The sequence below is a fragment of the Leptosomus discolor genome, chromosome 1 (assembly GCF_034619465.1).
Source record: "Leptosomus discolor isolate bLepDis1 chromosome 1, bLepDis1.hap2, whole genome shotgun sequence".
Classification (NCBI taxonomy): domain Eukaryota; kingdom Metazoa; phylum Chordata; class Aves; order Leptosomiformes; family Leptosomidae; genus Leptosomus; species Leptosomus discolor.
In genome coordinates this window covers 73085186-73104263 of record NC_141391.1, presented here as the reverse complement: position 1 = coordinate 73104263, position 19078 = coordinate 73085186, and the positions used below count along the sequence as shown (strand labels likewise).

Below are 19078 nucleotides of genomic sequence, written 5' to 3'. Positions count from 1 at the left end.
CAAGCTCAATTTCTTCTCTTATCTTTTATGCCTCTTACCGCTCTGGCAAAAATTGCCTATACTTCAAAAAAAAAAAGCAGCTTAATTTTTCAAGTCTATATATATACACCCACCAAGTACTCACAACAGGTAAGCAATCTAATGGGAGCTTTTCTGTCTTGTTATAGTTTCTAATTTAAAAACAAACAAACAAACAAAAAACAACCACCACACCAAACACACCCCATTAACTTCTATGCAAAACGCCTGGTAAGATTTCATGCCCTCTACCAAAACCAGCCAGTCTAACTGTCCACATATAAACTGGGCTGACTGTTTGAGAGCTGCGAGAGCTGCATTCCTCATTTTCACAGAAGTGCCAAACCAGCACACCAACAGGAAAGAGCTGTCTCACATTTGTCAAAGGACCGCAAGGTAGCCTGACTGAAGAGGTGATGGGGGGGATTCTAGGGAGTGGTCTGAGTCTTTTTTTTTATCCAATACACACCTGAGAAGTTAATTTTCTCACACCACTTTAAAAGTCAATCTAAATCTTTTGATGAGGTTAGCCATACCACTTTCTAACTTTCTTCAGCTGCGCAACATGTGTAAAAGGCATTTCGCCAGGTAAGAAAAATATTCCCAAGTCTACTCTTGCCTACTGTTTTCCACTGAGGACTCTAAGATCAGCTTTCTAAACCTGCACTGTGCAACCTGGAATATACACATATCAACTACAATATAAAAGAGTCCGGCATTAAATTAATTTTAACTTATTTTTAATTTTTCATTTTGGAGGTGGTTTGGTTTTTTTAGTGTTTTGTGGCTGGGGTCATTTTGTTTGTTTAGGTTTGTTATTGTTGTGGTTAAGTTGGTTTTTAAGGGGGGGACTGGGCTCTGTCCTGAAATCTCTTCTCATTAAGGAATTAACTAGTTTTTCCATCACAATATTAGTTAAAAGACCCTTATATTCTTTTGCAAGGTTACTTCTGCTGAAATTTTAATCCAGTGAAATGCCGAAAGGCTTTGGGGTTTGTTTTGTTTTAAAACGTGTGTGTGCACATAAACATCCCCCCCCCCCCAGCTTAATTCTCCAGAAGCGCAGGTAAGAACTCCATTCAGTTTTCTTAAACACAGACATTTGCCCCCATTTGAGATGCAATTGGGCATGAGACCTCGTCACAGGCCAGCAAGATGCAATTATGACATCTCAGAGACTCAAGCCCTTCTGGAAATCAAGTGAAGTATTTTAGGGTATCTCAAGTGACATTACACATCCAACATTTAGGCAACAGCATTAAGCCTCTAAGATTTCTGACTAAGAACTGTAAACCCAGGAACACTGCCAAATACACAAATCTTGAATATTAGTGCCACTAAGTAAGAAGCAGCGTGTCCTTGGCTCAGGCAGCTCTTTTCTTCCATCTCTGATCCATACTTAGTTGTTTTTTTCTCCTTTTCCTATGAAGTTCTTGCTTCATTGTTATGGGCAGAGTTCCATGCCCAGAGCAAACAGCATCAGTGGCTGGGAGTCTGCCTGCCAAATCCCTGCTCTCAGTGCATCCAATTTGAGGATGTTCTACTCATTAGTACAGAAGCTGATGTAAACAAAGAAACCAAAATCCTCAAATTCTCTTTTTCATATACACTAAAAACAATATCCTACCTGAAATATACTGACAACCACCAAAACATTTAAAATAATTAAGAGACTTTCAAATATTTCCTATCAACTGACACTACCATTAAATCTTAATAAAATGAAGATGATGTTAAATTTTAATAACTTATATTATAACTTTAGAATCAGAAGAAAGATTACTTCTAACTCATACACTGCGTGTGTGTGCACATATGTGGTTCTTCAGCTAAAATCGCCCAAGAAAGGTTGAATGTATTGCACTGTGCTGAAGGAGAGTTTCTACACTGAACAGCAACTATGAACAAAGAACAGCTTATACATCAGTCGAGTTACTGCTGTACTAATCTAAAACCCAAACAATTTTGCAGTTTTCTAGGTTTTAACTGGTTGTTACTGCAAAAGTCAATGATGAAAAAGTTCCACTTCACTGCCAGTTTTGGAAAGCTGTTAGAAAGTCTTTTTTTCCTTTGTAATGCATTTGATCTTGCATCCCTCTACCCAGAGGAAGACTCGCATCCCATAACATGGATAATTAACTACATTTTAGATATGACCAACTGTTAGGATACTTTTTTTTGGTGTAACTTTGTTGTACTTAAAAAAATTAAATTCCTTTTAAGTTTTCACTGCTAGAGAACCTGTTTTAAAAAGTTGTGTCTATTTTTCTTTACAATGAAATGGCAGTAGTAATAGGCAAGTAACTGCCACTTGTTATGCAGGTATTTTTCAATACTGTCATAATAATTTCAAAGCAAACAAAGTGATATGTATGTTTAATTACCAGGAGCCCAACAAGACACTCTTCACACTCAATACATTGGTTTTCTAGCTTAAATAGTCAAATATGTATTTCTTGCATGAGTGGGAGTTCTATGTTGTGAGAAGATGCCACGGAAAATATACGTAAGGTTTACATCACATGTTCCCTGGGATTCCAGGGTCAACAATATGGAAAATTAGATGATTAGTCTCAAATATTGCACATCCAGTATCTATGCCAATATCAGAACACAAAGTAGTAAGTGTAATTTACAAGCTGGTTTGTCAAAGTATTAAGATTTCAGTTTAAAGCTGAAATTCCAGTCAGCAAGTTCTACCTCAAAAATCATGCTATTAATCATCAATATCACATTAGGATGACTACGCAATAACTCGCTAAAAGAAGAACACAATGATGGGACAACTACAGAGTTAAAAGCAGTGCTGGATGGGTGTGTATGTGGGGAAAACCCAACCACTAACAAAAAAACGAATACCTCCCCCCAAAACAAACTCTTCTAATCCTTTTGAAAATACTCAAAGCAACATAACCAAGCAGTAACATACAAGAAAGGATGAACCTCATATTTTAAAAGTACAAAGCAAATTTAAATACATATACTGGTGAGGTTTGGGTGGGTTTTGGTTTCTGGTGGTGTTTTTTTTTTTTTCCCACAGTATAAAATACACCCTTGTCTCTTCCTGCAGCTTGCTTTTTTTTTTTTTTTAATAAAGATGAGCATTTGAAAGCCATTTATACTGCAACAAGCCTGAAGCCCTTTTTATAAATATCCATTCTGAATTCCTACTGCAGAAAAGCTGACAAGTGTAAACATAATCTAATTAAAACAGTCACAGGTTATGTGCTTCCAAGGGCTTCCTCAGTGTAAGTAGTGCACATGTTCTTTGAAAACAATATCTGATTTGTGTCAATCACATTCATAGGGAGGGCTCCGAAACTTAGGCAGTCAAAAAAAAAAAAAAGATAGTTGTGATGATGACAGACACCAGCATCACTTAAGTGCTGCAATGGAATGTCTTCCTGTTTTGTTTTTAAACCAGGATCACATTCAAAGTTTATTACTTCTGTTTGAGATTCACTACTCATCCACATGTATTTCACAGCTTCCTACATACAAAAAACCTGTAAAAAAAGCAATGTCTAAAGTCAAAAGCTCTTCACAAGGAGCTGCTTGGGTATAACATTCCTCACTGATATCTCTGAAGAAAAAGAATAACTAGTAAAGGAAATAAGTATCTTGAATCTGTTATAGTGAGGAAAATGAATTCACATTCAGTACTAGCATTAAAGTAGTAATAATGTATGCTTCATAAAGAAACTCTTAAATTTACCTGTCAGTTTTAATAATGAAATATGTGCTTGGAACAACAGTGTACATATCAAAATAGCAAAGTGGATTTCTATAATTATTTAACAACCTAAGGGAACAGAAGTTCAGTATTTCTTATCTTTACAATGTAGGCTGGTTTGAGCATTTAGAAAACAGTCCAACCATTTCTTTAAAAAAAAAAACCCCAACAAACAAAAAACAAACCACAGCTTCAACACTGCTGTGCAATTTCTTCTAAATCAGTTTCTAAAAGAAAAGTCAGTGGATCTCATCTCATTCTCAGGGATACGCTACTGAAAGAGAGGCATATATCTTCTTACTGCAAAAATAAGAAGGAGATCCTAGCTTACTATTAGGGGACTTCAGTGCAGTGGCTGGAAAAAAGCCTGTTTGCTTGGAAAAAAACTAAAAAGGTTCAGTACAAGAGCTGTTACTAAAATTAGTACTATACAATTTCATTTTACACATCCCTGTTCTCCAGGTGTGATTTAGAACAAGCACCACCTATCTGACTGTTCAATATGCAGCAGGAATCTGCCAACCAGGTCTTGCACAAAATAGTCACAAACGTTACTTGCTGCTCAGCAAAGTGAGCTTAGTTCTCACTTTAAACTAGTAAGTGATGCTTGCCAGCATTATCCCTGACAATACTCTCAGATCCCAAAAATGAAATATTTAAAGACTTAACGAAAACTAATTACTGAACTGCTTTACTCAGCAGAAAACTTAAATTCAGTTCAGCAAAATGTTTGGCATGGAAAAATAAACTATAGGAACAAGTTGCTGCTCTGTCACAGTGTAACAGAACTGCCATTCATTCAGTCAGAGTTTTGGTCAATATTTCCATTAAGGAATTATTAATATTCCGTTATTATGGGAGTTATTAAGCACCTACACTTCAAACTGACTTGGCAGACAAAATCTGTAAATTCAAAGAACTTTTCTATTATTTAAAAAAAGAAAAAAAGAAAAACCTGTTGCACCCCTTCTCAAACACAAGATGGCTTTCAAAAGTGTATTTTCTACTCTGAATTCCCACAATCAATCAGATAAGTCTCTCCACCAGGAAAGTCTTCCTAATGCTTGGTCCATTTTCCCTTTTCTGTGTTTCAACCCATAAGTCACAGTTTTATTTTTTGACTGCCTCAGCAAGCATCCTTGAAATATCGGGAAACATCATTGCTTCACTTGACCTTCACCTACCAAAGTCTGCTGCTGCTGAAGTTAAGTAGACAAAAACAAGTCCCCAACAATTTGAAACAGCATCTGTAGCCCTAATCAGCCACCAAGTTCAGAAAGGCAAAATACTGCATTTTTGTGGACACTGTAGCAACAGAAGCTAAAATCATAATAAACTCCAAAATGTCTTACAATGATAGTGCAAACATGAAACTTCTTATGTCTGAACAGGTAGCATCATTCTAATTGGTAGACTTCCACTGAGGAAGCAACAGAATACAAGATGTTCCCTTTCTTCTAAAACCTTTTGTCAAGAAACAGAAAAAAAAAAGAAGAATCATATCATCCTCCACTGCCGGGACTGTTCCTAACACAGCAGGCAGACATAACCACCTTCGGCCTAGCTACAAATTTCCAGGTCACAATAACAAACACTATCTTTCCACCTTTTGCACAGATAATTAGTACTGACTCATTCCCCCAATTCCCTCACCATAAGGTAACACATATCAAAACATATTTTCTTCAGACCTGTGCATGCTAGTTTTTAAATAACAGTGCTGACCTATGACACTTGCTAGCAATGCTTTCCAAAATTGCCATTGTGCATTTGACTCATCCTACCCCACCCAACATCAATATTTGCTGCTTACAGTTACCCTATTCATAACATAAATGCATCTAATTCTTTTTAAAAAAAATGAAAACAAACACACAGATTGGACAACACTTACTTCATACCTTTGAAAAGGAAAATTTGATCAAAAAGAAATCAGTGAATTCATACATCTGAGTTTAAAAATATGTATTTTGTAAACTATTGGCACAGGATAAAAAAGATTCTGCCTTTAATCCAAGGAGGTATGGCAGTCATGTTCCTCAACACATGTATCTCGGAAAGCTAACCAGGAAAGCCTTTTAAAGCATAACACTCATCTGAAAGGGTAATTTGACATCTCCAACAACAAAGTTGAGTTTCATAGGTCAGGCTACTTTGCAACAACATAGTAACAACGAAACTAGTGATTCTCACTGTTCCACTAAGCCGGCATGAAGATTCAGCCTTTGATTACGTCACAAGGCACAGAAGTTGACTGATTGGATTCAGCTCAGGACTGCAAAAAAAGGGCTGCTTCACAAGAAAAGCATCCAGATAAATTGATCCAAAGAGCCTTTGCTCAATCAGACTACAGGTACTGGCCTCAAAAGAACACATAAGGTATGTGAAGAAAGGAGAAAAGGAATCCACTAACATATCAACACTTAGACACTAAATAAATAATTTATAATTCTTGGACTACTAGGTTGCCAAGACAGTAAAAAGCAAAGCAGCAAATGAGTCTCATAAAACTAATGGACGACTACACTCTAAAGTGCAAACTATTATTCTTATTTAATCTGACCAGTAACTAAAAACAAGTCACCTTTAGTCCTCTAACAAGTCACAAATATTTGTATTTTTAAGGGCAACCCCCAGACACACTTTTTTTTTATTAAATAGGTCAACTTGGAGTCTTTGCACAGTGACTTTTTACAAGCCCTAAAGCGACATCTAAAAAACCATTACCCTTCAATGTTCTCAGCTTTCAAGTCTGGGGACATCGTGATATGCTCCATCAAGATTCCTGATCTGGACCATCAAGGGACCAAGGCTGCAGGGCACAACATACTGTGCCATACACCACGCTGTACAATTGCTCTGTAATTAGAAGCAGGCCAACCAAATACAAATAGAATCAAATTGGCTTCTTTTAAATTCTCTTATGAACTGCCAGAGAAGCACTAGTTTTGAACTGCATTTATCAAAAAGGCTCTGGACTAAAAAAAAAAAGCAAGACAAAATTTACAGTAGTAAAAGGATTAGAGGGAAGACACTAATGATCGTAGTTTCAGCTGAACTCCAAAGACCCTACATTATTTCGTTTTAGGTTATAATGATAGCCCTAAATTCTATCTTCAAGCACTCCTGGCAAACAAGCAGCTTTAGATATCAGACCAAAAGCAAATAATTACTAACCTTTCTACATTGACTGGCTTGTCAAATTTAAATAGAATATAATCCCCAGCAACTGGTGTGACAGCCCAGAAAAAATCTTCCCCTACGTAGGTTTTTTCTAGCGTATGCCCTTGGTAGACTTTTAAAGATGTCGAAACCTCTGCAGGTGGATTCACGTGGATTTTATGCAGTAATGGTTTCAGGAAGTCTTTATCCTAATTGAAAGAAAGACAAACATCATGCTGGTCAGATAATCTGTTTTATTACGTTCTCTTCCCAAGTGGTTACACTTAAAATAAACACTCGCATAAAATGGAAAATGAATGCATTACTCATTTTGGGATGTATCAGATTTTGTACTGATTAATTAGCTGAACATGACATTGAAGTAAAAAAATAAGAAAAAATATCCCCTAGCAAAAATCCACAAAAATAAACCAAGATTAGCACTTCTTATACTTGATAGTAACCAGTTTAAATCAAATTTAATTCCAACTGGAGTAATATACAGCACACTTCAAAATGCCAGACAACAAGAAAAAGCCTGTTTTCTCAAAGGCTACAAAGTTTTTCATTTAATCAGCCTGCTCTGGAAAGGAAAGAAAATTTTAGCTACTAACTGTGAGTTTCTGTATCTTCCCCGCTAGAGAGGAGTGGAGGCCAACATGCTGGAAAAGGGAAGGCCTGAAGCGTATCCGTAGGTTAGATTTCTGTCGGTCACAATGTTTCTGAAACAGGGGGAGTGGGGAAGGGGTTAAAAAAAAAAAATCACATTAGTAAAATCAACACAAGGTTGCCAAATTTTTACTGCAAGAGTGTGACGTTACATGAATCAAAAAGACTCAACAAGAACCAAGACCTATTTATACAGTTGTTCTTGTTTTCATTCCAGAAATCTACCAAAACTGCTCTGCAAATATAATACTGCTCAAGGTTCTTGCACAGAACCTGTTTGTTTAGTCTTTCAGCAAGGGTGTTACTTGAGAAATGAAGGTCTAAAATCCAAAGTTTATTCCCCATTCGGAACCAACTCTGATTGCTATCCAAGCAGTGGCATTCTGCAGAGCCTCAGTGGGGGTTATGTGAATGAGTTTATTTCAGGACTGTTGCACAGAGAAATTAACTGGACTTCATCCTACTGCATCCATCTCCAAAATCTGAAACAGTAACAGTTATAATGCCTCTGAGAACTGTCTCTCTGAAGTTCTTTTTGAGACTAAAATCTTGGTAGGAAGAAAGACTCTTTCACGGACATGCAGTAACTATAATACACAGTATGCTTGCCTCCAGCTCACCCAAACCAACCCATTCACCATCAGGAAAACATTTTAGAAGCTTTATAATAAAAACAAACTTACAGCATCTTTCTCAGGGTTACACACTTTCACCCAGAGGATATGGTCCAGGAGCCAGTCAATAGGTTTCTCTTTATAAAACATAAATATGAACTCTACAATAAGAGTGATATCTGGAGACTGGAACATTTTACCTGTGATGACATTAAGAATAGCTGGAGTTACTTTAGATTAAAGATAACATTGTGTTTTGAAATCAGCGAGAAAACAGGTAAGTTACTGCCAAGACAAGAAGTGTTCAGCAATGAACAACTTGAAATCTCAATGTTATTAAAAGCTCCATACCTTTCAGTTATGCGAAACTAAAACCAACTATTCAAACAAGAACTCTTTATAATATATCTTGGTGCTATCAAAATATTCAGTGTATACTACAACACATTCTCCTTAAGAGCAGAAATTGCCAGTCTGCAAAAATAGAGGAAGAGCAGCTACAGATTCATGTCTGTTATTCTCCACGCCATGTATAAGCTTCAAGCATCTGAGACAAGGAGCTGTTGCAAGTGTTATCTGCCCAGTCACACAATTTCAGCTTTTGCAGTTATGAAAAGCAGACACAGAACACCTACCAGTAGCTCCAGATCCTTCTGTGTAGAAAATCAAAGGGAAAGAAGGAAGCTACTAGAACATAACCAGAGACAATGCAACTTTAAAAAAAAAAAAAAAAGCAGTAATCGGAGTTTCTTCTGAAATGCATAGGCCATCAGCAAACTCATACTAAGGGCATTTCCAAGTAGCCACATTCAAAGCAGTCAGCTGCCTAGTAGAAAGTCTAAGTCCCTCCCACAAACAAAAATTGCAGAACTTCTTCACCAAGTACTGCCACAACTTTGGGGCTTCCAAGACCGCATATTGCTCAGTCAAGCATAGATTAATTTCTGGGTGGCACTGTGCTACAGGATTCCTGGGAACTCTGCAAACTCTGAGGCTTAAAGGAGGCCTTGGCAAAAGAAAGAAACTTACTGTTGATGAAGAAAGTCTATTTACTATCAACAAAAGTAATTTACAACCTGGTTGTAGAATACACTTCACTGCCAGTACAGGTGTCTGAAGGGGAAGGTGGGCAACACACTGGGCTATTTTGTTAAATTGAATTCAGCACTTCAGAAAGGTGCCTTGTATCAAGACATTGCTACAAGGAGCAACACGCAACTGTGAGTGGGGCAGTCCAAGGCTGAAGACAGACAGACAAGTGCTTCTATCAGGGACTGAGTGCCAACTAAAGTCCCAAAGGCAGTTCCAGATTTGAGGGCAGGTTCAGAAAACATCATCAGGTTTGCAGATGAAGTCTGCCTCTACTTTGCTAGGCTACAATGTAAGAGGCGAGAGAGAAAGACATTACACAACAATTAATCTCTTAGGAGGACGCTGGCTGAAGTGATTTGGTTCTGCAGACGGTGCTGAGATGAGGGCAGTGCTGATTTTGACAGGCATGGGCTCTTGGTGCACATGTGCATTAATGGATCAGAGTCCAATAGAAGCTCTTCTTCAGTAAAAGTCTTCTGTCTGTCCATATTTGGGAGTTCTGTACAACACACTAACACACAGCACTTAAGCATGTGAAGTGATTTTTTTTTTCCCAGTTGTAATCTATGAGGCCTTCATAGGCTTTTTAAGTAAGTTCCACAAGTGGTAGAGATCCTAATATTTTCTCCTTCTACATTTAGCAAGAACATCTGGAGTAGACATTACAAACAGGTTCCTCTCTGAGGTGGCAAAAACACTTCCCACACTCATCAGAAAATAGGATTTGGTTCTCATCCACAAGAGGACAAAACTCGTTGGAAAGGCCACTAAGGAGCTATATATGCTAGTCTGGATGACAAACAAACAGGGAACAATGTCTTCTATGAAGCTTAAAAACTATCAGCAGTGTCACACTCTACTTGAGCAGGTGGCCAAGTGGAAATGAAGAAATGGTGCAAGCAGTCTATATTATTTAGCCATTAAGGAGGATGTTCGCATTTATATAAACAGAAGAGAGGATCTACCTGCAGTATCACCCTGAACCAGTAATACTCAAAGGGCAAGAAGTTATCTAGTCTTAAGTGATTAGGAACATACATTTCCACTGTAAATGTACACGTGGCCTATCACCCAGAGCCAGACATTCAGTTACTTCTCTTTCTTTTGAGGCTCACTCAAGTCTGTAATTCATCGAAGATTATTGCAAGGCAGCATGAAAAAAACCCAAAGGAGCTGGGAGTTCAAATCCCTGTTGCAACAGGGATAGAAAATTTCTCTACTGAAACAGGTGACTGAGCCTGGCACATTATACAGTGTCTCAGAGTAGATATAAAATGCCAGGTTGTTAGCTTACATATATTAGCAACAAAGATATTTTTAAAGGAAAGCATCAAAGTTGCAAGGGCCCTGTTATGTGTACTCTGACAACGCCAGGTATCATGCTGTTACATACGGAGATTTGCTTTGAGAACACCAGAATCTCGAATTGCAAGATCCTTTATTTTCTCAAAGAGAGGATACATATCTAGGAGATCACCTAAAGGGCCTCGTCCTTTCCAGAAAACACTTCTGATGCGATCTCATTCCTTTATGACTTGTATGAAACTGGATAAGAACACAGGCAACGAAATAATACTTACTTTGGAATTCTGAGATGAGTTTGGAGGGCTCTGAGCAAGGCTACATTATGATGCAGTGCAATAAATACGGATGAAGCATCTAGTTAACATGGTGATGTCACAAGACACACCAGGAAAAAAAAAAAACCAACAAAACAAACAACAAACAAAAAATCCCGATACATCCAACTGCAACTAATCAGAATATGCTAGGTAAGCATCAGCTGGCTGTACCTGCACCAGCACCTTCAGACCCAACTGGCCTCTCTACATTACACTGCCCAGCACGGTGGAAGGGTTCAACAGTGCAGGCAAAGCCTTCTCACTTTAACTCGTAAAGATCACTTCAGCAAAGACAAACAGGCAACACCTGTTCCTGAGACAAGCCCTCATCTCCCTTCAGTAACCAAGGACAGACATCCACACACTACTTGCCGAAATGCTGTCACCACCTTCCACACCTAGCTTGGCACAGCTCCTTGCCCTCCAATATAACACAGCATCCCTCATCTACCATCTCCGTCTCAGGACGCCACCAGCACAGCACAGCAGTACTGTCATGGATCAATGTCCCCTTTTTCTCCCCCAGAACACTCTTCCTAAACCAGCTCAAAAACAGTGAAGTCCCTGGTAAAACAGGTCATCAAAGCTCTGGACCCGACTGTCCACAGCTACTCCTTGTGATGGAAAGCAGCCCAGTACAACTCCTACTCCACAGATGTGACACCTCAGCCCCTCTGAATCCAAACCAGACAAGCCCTTGACTAGCTTCTCCCAAGCAAGGGAAGCAGCAGCAGCCTGGCTTCCCTAGGGTACAGCCATAGCCCAAGAACAAGTAGCAGCATTTGCCAAGGTCCTGCAGTCCTGTGGCCTCCCATGCAGCTGCAGGTGAGGAAAGTGCTGCGAGCCATGGAGCCATTGAGATGCCATCCAAATCCAGCCTACAGATTGTCCGCTGGCCATCCCCAATATGCAGTCAAAAGTCATTAAGCCAAAGAGACCTAAGCGAAAACTGCAGTCAACATGCACCGCCTCAAATCAAAGACAATGGGAAAGAAAAGAAGGAAAGGCTCATCTTGCACTGTGTTCATGCACTTGGTATGCTGACAAAATTTCAGAGTTTTCAGATTCTCGGTGCATACAAACTACCCTTGGAAAGAAACTTCAAAACCCAAAAGAATTAAGACTCAAAGGTACAATCTTGCTCCATAAATACCTAGAGATTTACAAAATGTGGAAGATTTTCTCCACATTATTTATCTACATTGATAAAAGTGAGAGCCAGGACTGAAAAAAAAATATCGTAGAACATTTTCTGCTATTTATTGTGCCCTGCCAAGAGTTCTATCTGATTTTCAGTCCATTTAAATGCTATCCTTGGTGAACTATTCTGGCCCTCACAGTATTTTGTTGGCAAGTACAAGACACACAAAATGAAAAACTTTGTTTTCTACAGTTCTCTGAACTGCAAATATCTAAATCATTCATTTTCATTCTTCTGCATAAGCATCATTAAATGTATTCAGTCGACACCAACAATAATTTTATACCTGCAAGCACATATTCTAACTACAGTTGAAGTCTTTCAACGCTTTCCCTGTTAATGATATGCAAATTACTGGCAGTAAAACCAGAACCTCTTTGAAGTTATTTAAATCTCAAATATTTGACTCGATCTACTCTTCCCCAAATTTCAACTATGTGGACAGCTTGAACAAAGCTGTAATCAGAACAACTTAAAATAAAGAACAACAGGCCTTAAAACATGAGGGCACAGTAAGATTCAGAGGAACTGTATAAGACAACTAAAAGGCTGATTTCAGACCCCTCCATTAAAAGTTTGTGATAGCTGGCAGCGTAGCTACAGCACAGAGTATTGCAGATCCTCTGGAAAACACTTCAGCTTGCAAGACAAATCAGTATTTCTCTTAAAAAGCTAGTAGGACTTTCCTATCTTGTGCCAGGGACCGCATTGCAAACCAGAATCCAGAAGAGAAAAAGATGCATCTCCTTCCACAGGGCTTCTTTGGGAAACAGCATATATCTCACCCATTATTTATTAGATACTTGACAGCAGTTATGACTATGCTTTCAGCATTAAAAAACCCACAAAGGAAGCAACTTTGCTCTGTGGCAGAGGTGACAGAATTCTGTAATTCTGCTGTCAGCCTAAATAGCTGCATTTGCCACTTCTTCATGTAGTACTTGCATAAATTAGATTTTCAGTTCAGAAACACTACGAGAAAATACATTTTTACCTAGCGAACCTGCAAGCTGATCAAGGTTTCCAATGGCTTACAGTGAATCAGCCACACCTCTTTTTAGAGATTATTTCTAAATCAGTAGCATCTAGACAATTCAGCGTTCTACTTTCTCTCAGACATTTACACACAAAACTCATCCCCAGTTGCAAACAACTGCTTTTGCTCTTCTCCATAGCTATCCACATTACCAAATTACCATAGCATAAGTCTGTATCAAGATCCTTAAGGGGATAGCAGAGGTGAGGCAAATCTACATTACTTGCACAAAATTTCTGTGCAATATATGGTTATAGCACACCAATGTGTCTCGAAGCCAGAAGTTTAAGTCACTTTCAGGAATACTAATTTTTCTCTCAAAACTTAAAAGTAGGATAAGTAACTAAATTGGGAGAAAAAAAATCTAATTGAATTTTCTAGGTAGAAAAGCAACATTAAGATGTGTAGCCATAGCTGAATGCATCTGAAATTCTACTGATATCATCTAATTGAAAGGAGGCAAGCAAATACGATACAAGGCACAAAGGACAGGGATGCAAGCAGCAGGAGCTAACAACTAAATTTAATTACAACTATTTTCAGAGCCTACACTGAAAAAAAGACAGTGTAGAAAAAAACACTTTAAAAATATTTTTAAACAGTTGTGCAGGTGATTAAGTCAAATCTCAGCATTAAGAACTACCTACCTACCCCGTCTGGCTTAGACACTGTGCCCTCTATAGCAGCACCGAGAACAGAAATGAGTGTGAAATACCCGACAGTGATCTGAAATACATCTGCATGGGGTAGACAGTGCATGTCCTAAACTGTAAGCTGGTTTTTAGCCCATTTTGACATGTCAGTCTTACAAAACTGCAATTTGTAAGCAAGTAACGCTGTACTACTAAATTAAGCAAATGTAGAATTAATGTAAATTACTTCTATATCCCTTGAATTTTATATAGAATTTACATTTAAAGACTAGAGCTAAAACTTCAACCCCAACTAAGACCATAACTTAAGCTCACCTGTTCAAAAGTAGAAACAAAGCCTAATCAGATGCTGGTATTCAAACAGTCTCTGCAGCCACAGAATCACAGAGTTACAAGGCGCCCCCTGACAGAAGAGACAAGTCTATTGTGGGCAAAAGCTCCAGTAAAACATTTAAATGCTTATTTCTCCATGATAGGCAGCTGCATTTCCCGTTTCTCCCTTCCACCTCTGAGGCCACAAAACCAGTTCCATAACTATTTCAGGAACAGTGCATCTCTGTTGGTACCCCAAGGCAACCAAGGAGATTGGTTCTGTGGAGGCCAGATAGATAAGGAGACTTCCCTCCGCCTATTTTCTCTCCTCCTCTCCACTGTTTCTGTAGGTTAGGCTGACAGGCAAAGGTACAAAGTACCATTTTGTACCCTAACATACATGTTTAGGAGACAACTACTGTTTTCCTTTCTGCTCGGTGAATCTCCAAGACCCTGGAAGTCAGGAACTATTGCCTCAGCAGCACACCTGATGCTGAGCTGGAAGCAGGATAATACTTGCCATTCACACAGAGACAACATTCTTAGTTTTCAGTGCTACTGTTACAAGTAACTGAGCTAAAATGAAGCCATTCTCTGGAAAGCCGATCCAAAGTAAAAAGAAGAGAGCAACAAGAATTTCCAAAAGAATGACAGAACTCCGGAGTGCTCTTTATCTGTTACACGTAGGATTTTCCTCCTGTTCTGAGAGTAACTTGCAGCCTTTGCATTGGAATCGTCTGTGTGGCTACGTAAAGCAATCTCCACAGTGTGATTTAGCTTTCGACTTTTCCTCGCATATGTCCAGCTTAGCGCTTTTAAACAGATCACGACACATCACTGCAGTAATGAAATAACCTTTTGATTTGTAAAATCCCTTCAAAACTTCTCTTTCATTGCTTTCCTGTTAAGTCTAGTACCTCTCAACAAAAACACATCAGTGTAAGAGCAAAAAGCCATAAAGCAGTTGCAACAGCACCCTGGTAGTCAATCCACAACAGCCTGAGATGCTGCACTAGCTTCTCTCACTCGTGTTTATTGCAAATAGCAGATAGACTCTTAACTACACCTAAGAAGCAGCAGACCGTCATAACTTCTTGATGGAGTAGAAAGGTGGAGATAGGACAGGCTTTGCAACCAAAAAAATCTGTGCCTCCCGATTCTTGGAAATTTTGGCACAAACACCAATTTGTTTAGGCGGAGTTAGTTTTCATGCATTTTTCTTTTACTTCAGTCAGTTGTGTTTTAATGACATTTTTGTTTTAAAAGCAGCTAAATTCAGAATAAGTCAGTTCGACTTTTACTTTTTTATAAATTAACTTTTGCTTAAAAAAATGCTCTTTTCCAACAGTTTGAGTTTGTCTCAGTCATACAAAAGTATACGAAACAACTGGAAAAAACACTCCACGAGTTAAAACAGAGTTCCTAAAAAAGCCAATGAATTTCTACTTCTTGGTCTATTTCCAACACAAAGGAGATAGCTTTGAAGTCAGATCACTATTAATTCAGAGTCTGAGGATGAATGTGTTCTTTCGAACTACTGAAGTGAACATTTTCTTACCAATGAAACCCAGCTGAGAAAATTCTAGAATCATCCAATCTTCAGAAGCGAGCTGAAGTGCAAAATTTTTTATTGTGCTGAAATAATTCTGCTTGACAACGATGTCATCTTCAAGCTAGAGGAGGGTAGCAGTGATATCAACATAAATAAAAAAAAGCACCACCAAAGCAATAGGAAGAAGCACAGATAGGAAATACTGATTTATAATATATTGCTAACATAGCTACATATTTCTAATGCAAGTGCTGCTGTAAAACCTAGATGCTATAGCCAAGAATAACTATCGCAGGGATCATAGTCTGTATTTGTAGAGAACTAATCCAGAATCTCTCTGTAATAAGAATACACAAATGTATCTCAACTTATTAATTCACAACGTTGCTTTTCTAGCCTCTCCTCAGAGAAAAATCATCCATGAAATAATGTTAGACTAAATGACATCATCAGTAGAACAAGTAGTAGTACATCTGTATCATTTGTACATAAACATGACTGTTTACCCACATACCTTACAGCACTGAAAGACTTTCTCCTCCGAGACAAGAAGCTAAGAGACACGTTGTCTATAGAGGTGGGATTCATTTCATCTGGCTTTAGCTGTCCAACAGAACAGGTGCGTAGTCCAAACTAATCTAGTCCAGGCAGAAGAACTGCCAAGACGGGGCGCTACAATCCCTTTGATTCATAGTAAGTGCAGGCCACTGCTTTAAGGATCCTGCTTTCTCCTGTCCTTTCTCCCAGTGCATTCACGCTCTTCCCCTTGTGCTGGCGCTAATATTTGTGCAACTGCCGAGTTTCAAGAAGACTGTCACACGTCATTGGCTGTGCAGCTTCCAGGAGAGCTGAGTCTCCAACAGCTCTCAGAGAGTAGTCGGCATAGCTTTGTAAAAACTAGATGAGATGAGTGGGACTTGAAACCAAAAGGACACAGTCCCAAAATCTAAATAAAGATCATAAGCACAGTTACCCACTAAAACTGCAATACCTGCAGGTAAGGCTTATACTTCAAAGCAGCAAGACATGATAGGAACAATTCTGAGCTAAACTAAAGTGAAGATGAATTGCTTAACTCTGTTCTTGAAAATCTCTTTCAACGTGTTGCTAGACACATTGAAAATGTATTATACACAAGAGTCATATTAAAGTGACGCTGCACCAGCCTTGAAAAGAAAGTAAGAATGGATTTTAACTTAATTCCCACTTTAAACTATGCTGGTGTTTTTTACCTAGGTGACTCAACAGTAACTCATCTGGGGGACAAGGAAGACACAGTGGTTAAGCTGTCTGCATTCCTTCACTTTTTTTACTAAGCATCTTAAAATAAGCCACATAGGACAAATTACTTTCTGCTTCAGAGACAGTGTCCTCCACAAATTACTTCCTCATATATCATAACCTCCATACTTAAATGTCCTCCAACTATGGAATCAAGCTATCTCTGTTCTGTGTAGGTCCTTCTGATGTGTCCAACAGCATAATTTCTGGAGACTCATTTGAAAACTTGTCTCAAAACAAAAAAAGAGAAATTTACCTGAATGTAATAAACCCCCTTTTTCTGGGCATACATCATAAGAAAACAATAATCCAAGTTTTGTTTTGTTCTCCATCTGAAATTAAATTAAAAGCTTCAGAATTATGAAAAAAAGTTATTTCAATACACACTGGCAATGCAAAGTAAATCTCACTATGGAGAATGACGCATATTACTGAAATGTTAAGACAGCTGCTCTTGGCATTGTTCCCTCAGGAAATCCTCTGTCTGAAAAAAGGAACAAAGCGTTCACCTTATGCTTTAATACAGACATAAAACTGGCTTAATTTGAATCCGATTTTGTGAAAACTACCTCACATTTCCCTAAAAACACATGTGCATTTTAAATGGTAATTCGGCAGGAATTACTGAGGTTTACACTGTATTTCAGGAAGAAAAACAGTAAACGAAAATGTCTACACAGAGGAAAAAAAATTAATGTATCAAGTCTCAGTTCTCCTCCCAAATTTAACACTAAATCAACCAAGCATAGCATTAGGCTCTGATCATGCACAGAACAGCATGCATATAGGAATGAGACTGATTCACACAGCACTTTTAGCATCCCCACACTTTCAAGAATTACAGTAGGAAAACATTTCAAGAATTCACATCCCACTTGCCATTTCACAAACAACAAAAGTGTGGGTGTGAGAGGAGATGGGAAAAGATCTGGGAGAATAAACTAACCTCACTCTCTCTTTTGAGTCTCCAAATGTCTCTTTCAAGTTGGTCAAGTCAGGATAGTAAGTTGCAGGAGGGGCTATGACTTCCACCAAGCCAGAATTGATCTCTGTAGAAAACCTGTCAATAGAAACACCCTGAAGTCACATAAGAGATTCTGAGTTCTGTAGACGTCCTGCTTGCTTTCTGTTGGTACAGTTATGTCTCATTACAACAATGACTTATTCAAACAAGGCATGTAAAATAAAAGTAATATATAAAAAAACCTGCCTTCCTTAGCTGCTTAAGTGCAGTACAGACTCTTGCCCAATAATCAGAATTCTAACTAGATTCTAAACATTTCTTTTGCCTTTCATTTTTCCATATCTAGTGATTTTTTTTCTATAGTTTTCTTTGAACATATGGAATACAAGGCCCTAACACAGATGTCACAAATTTCCATTCACGTTAAAAAAAAAATCCCATCTGTTTATGTTGCACCAAATAATTTAATCCCATTTATTGTTTTACAATTTAACTGACTGAATCACTGACCCTTAATTTGTCATCTATTACTTTTTTCTTTGAAAGTCCAAACCCCCAAGAAACAAAAAATGCATTACCTCATATTTCCAGAATACTTTTTATTACCTATCACAGCCTGATTTAGGAAAAAACAAGATGCAAACCCAACAATAAGCTAAAACATCCCCCTTTAAAACTACAACTTACTCTTTTTCCAGGCTTGCAACAACACCGTTAACATAATCAAGATCAGTCTGGAAAAAAAAAAAAACAAACAGGAAAAAAAAGAATAATTAACAGTTTTGGAGCTACATTTTGAAAGAACACAGTAAAATAAACATTGGAGGTAGCTGTACTTAAAAATCCACTTCAGCGTCTAAGATATTTGAGTAATACAGGAACAGACCACACATGTAACTATGTCTTACATCTAATGGGAGAAGAAACTATTTTTTCTTTTTGTAAACAGAGGGGAATAATATTTGCCTCAAATCTGCACTTAACAGACAGTTCTAATCCAGCCGTTGGTATTTTCTTGCAGCCTCTCATACTCCTAATAACAAAATGATCACTGAGTGTTTGTGTAGGAAGAACTTCGTATTATTGTTATATAATAATAAAATGTATGAAAATACTACCAAGGAAAGCTTGCTGAAAACCAAGGCATTAAACACACACTCTTCTTTCAA

At 38.1% G+C, this 19078-nt stretch overlaps 1 protein-coding gene across 1 annotated transcript in view; it reads right to left on the bottom strand.

The window, feature by feature from the left end:
• MGAT4A (alpha-1,3-mannosyl-glycoprotein 4-beta-N-acetylglucosaminyltransferase A) overlaps window positions 1-19078 on the bottom strand; it is a 72203-nt gene that overhangs the window by 8572 nt on the left and 44553 nt on the right. Inside the window, exons 5-11 of the mRNA XM_009947622.2 lie at window positions 18597-18643; window positions 17892-18005; window positions 17202-17277; window positions 15671-15785; window positions 8266-8396; window positions 7528-7635; window positions 6929-7122 (exon numbers count right to left, since the gene is read on the bottom strand). Coding sequence (XP_009945924.1) covers window positions 6929-7122; window positions 7528-7635; window positions 8266-8396; window positions 15671-15785; window positions 17202-17277; window positions 17892-18005; window positions 18597-18643 — 785 coding nt within the window. The remainder of the gene's footprint in view (window positions 1-6928; window positions 7123-7527; window positions 7636-8265; window positions 8397-15670; window positions 15786-17201; window positions 17278-17891; window positions 18006-18596; window positions 18644-19078) is intronic.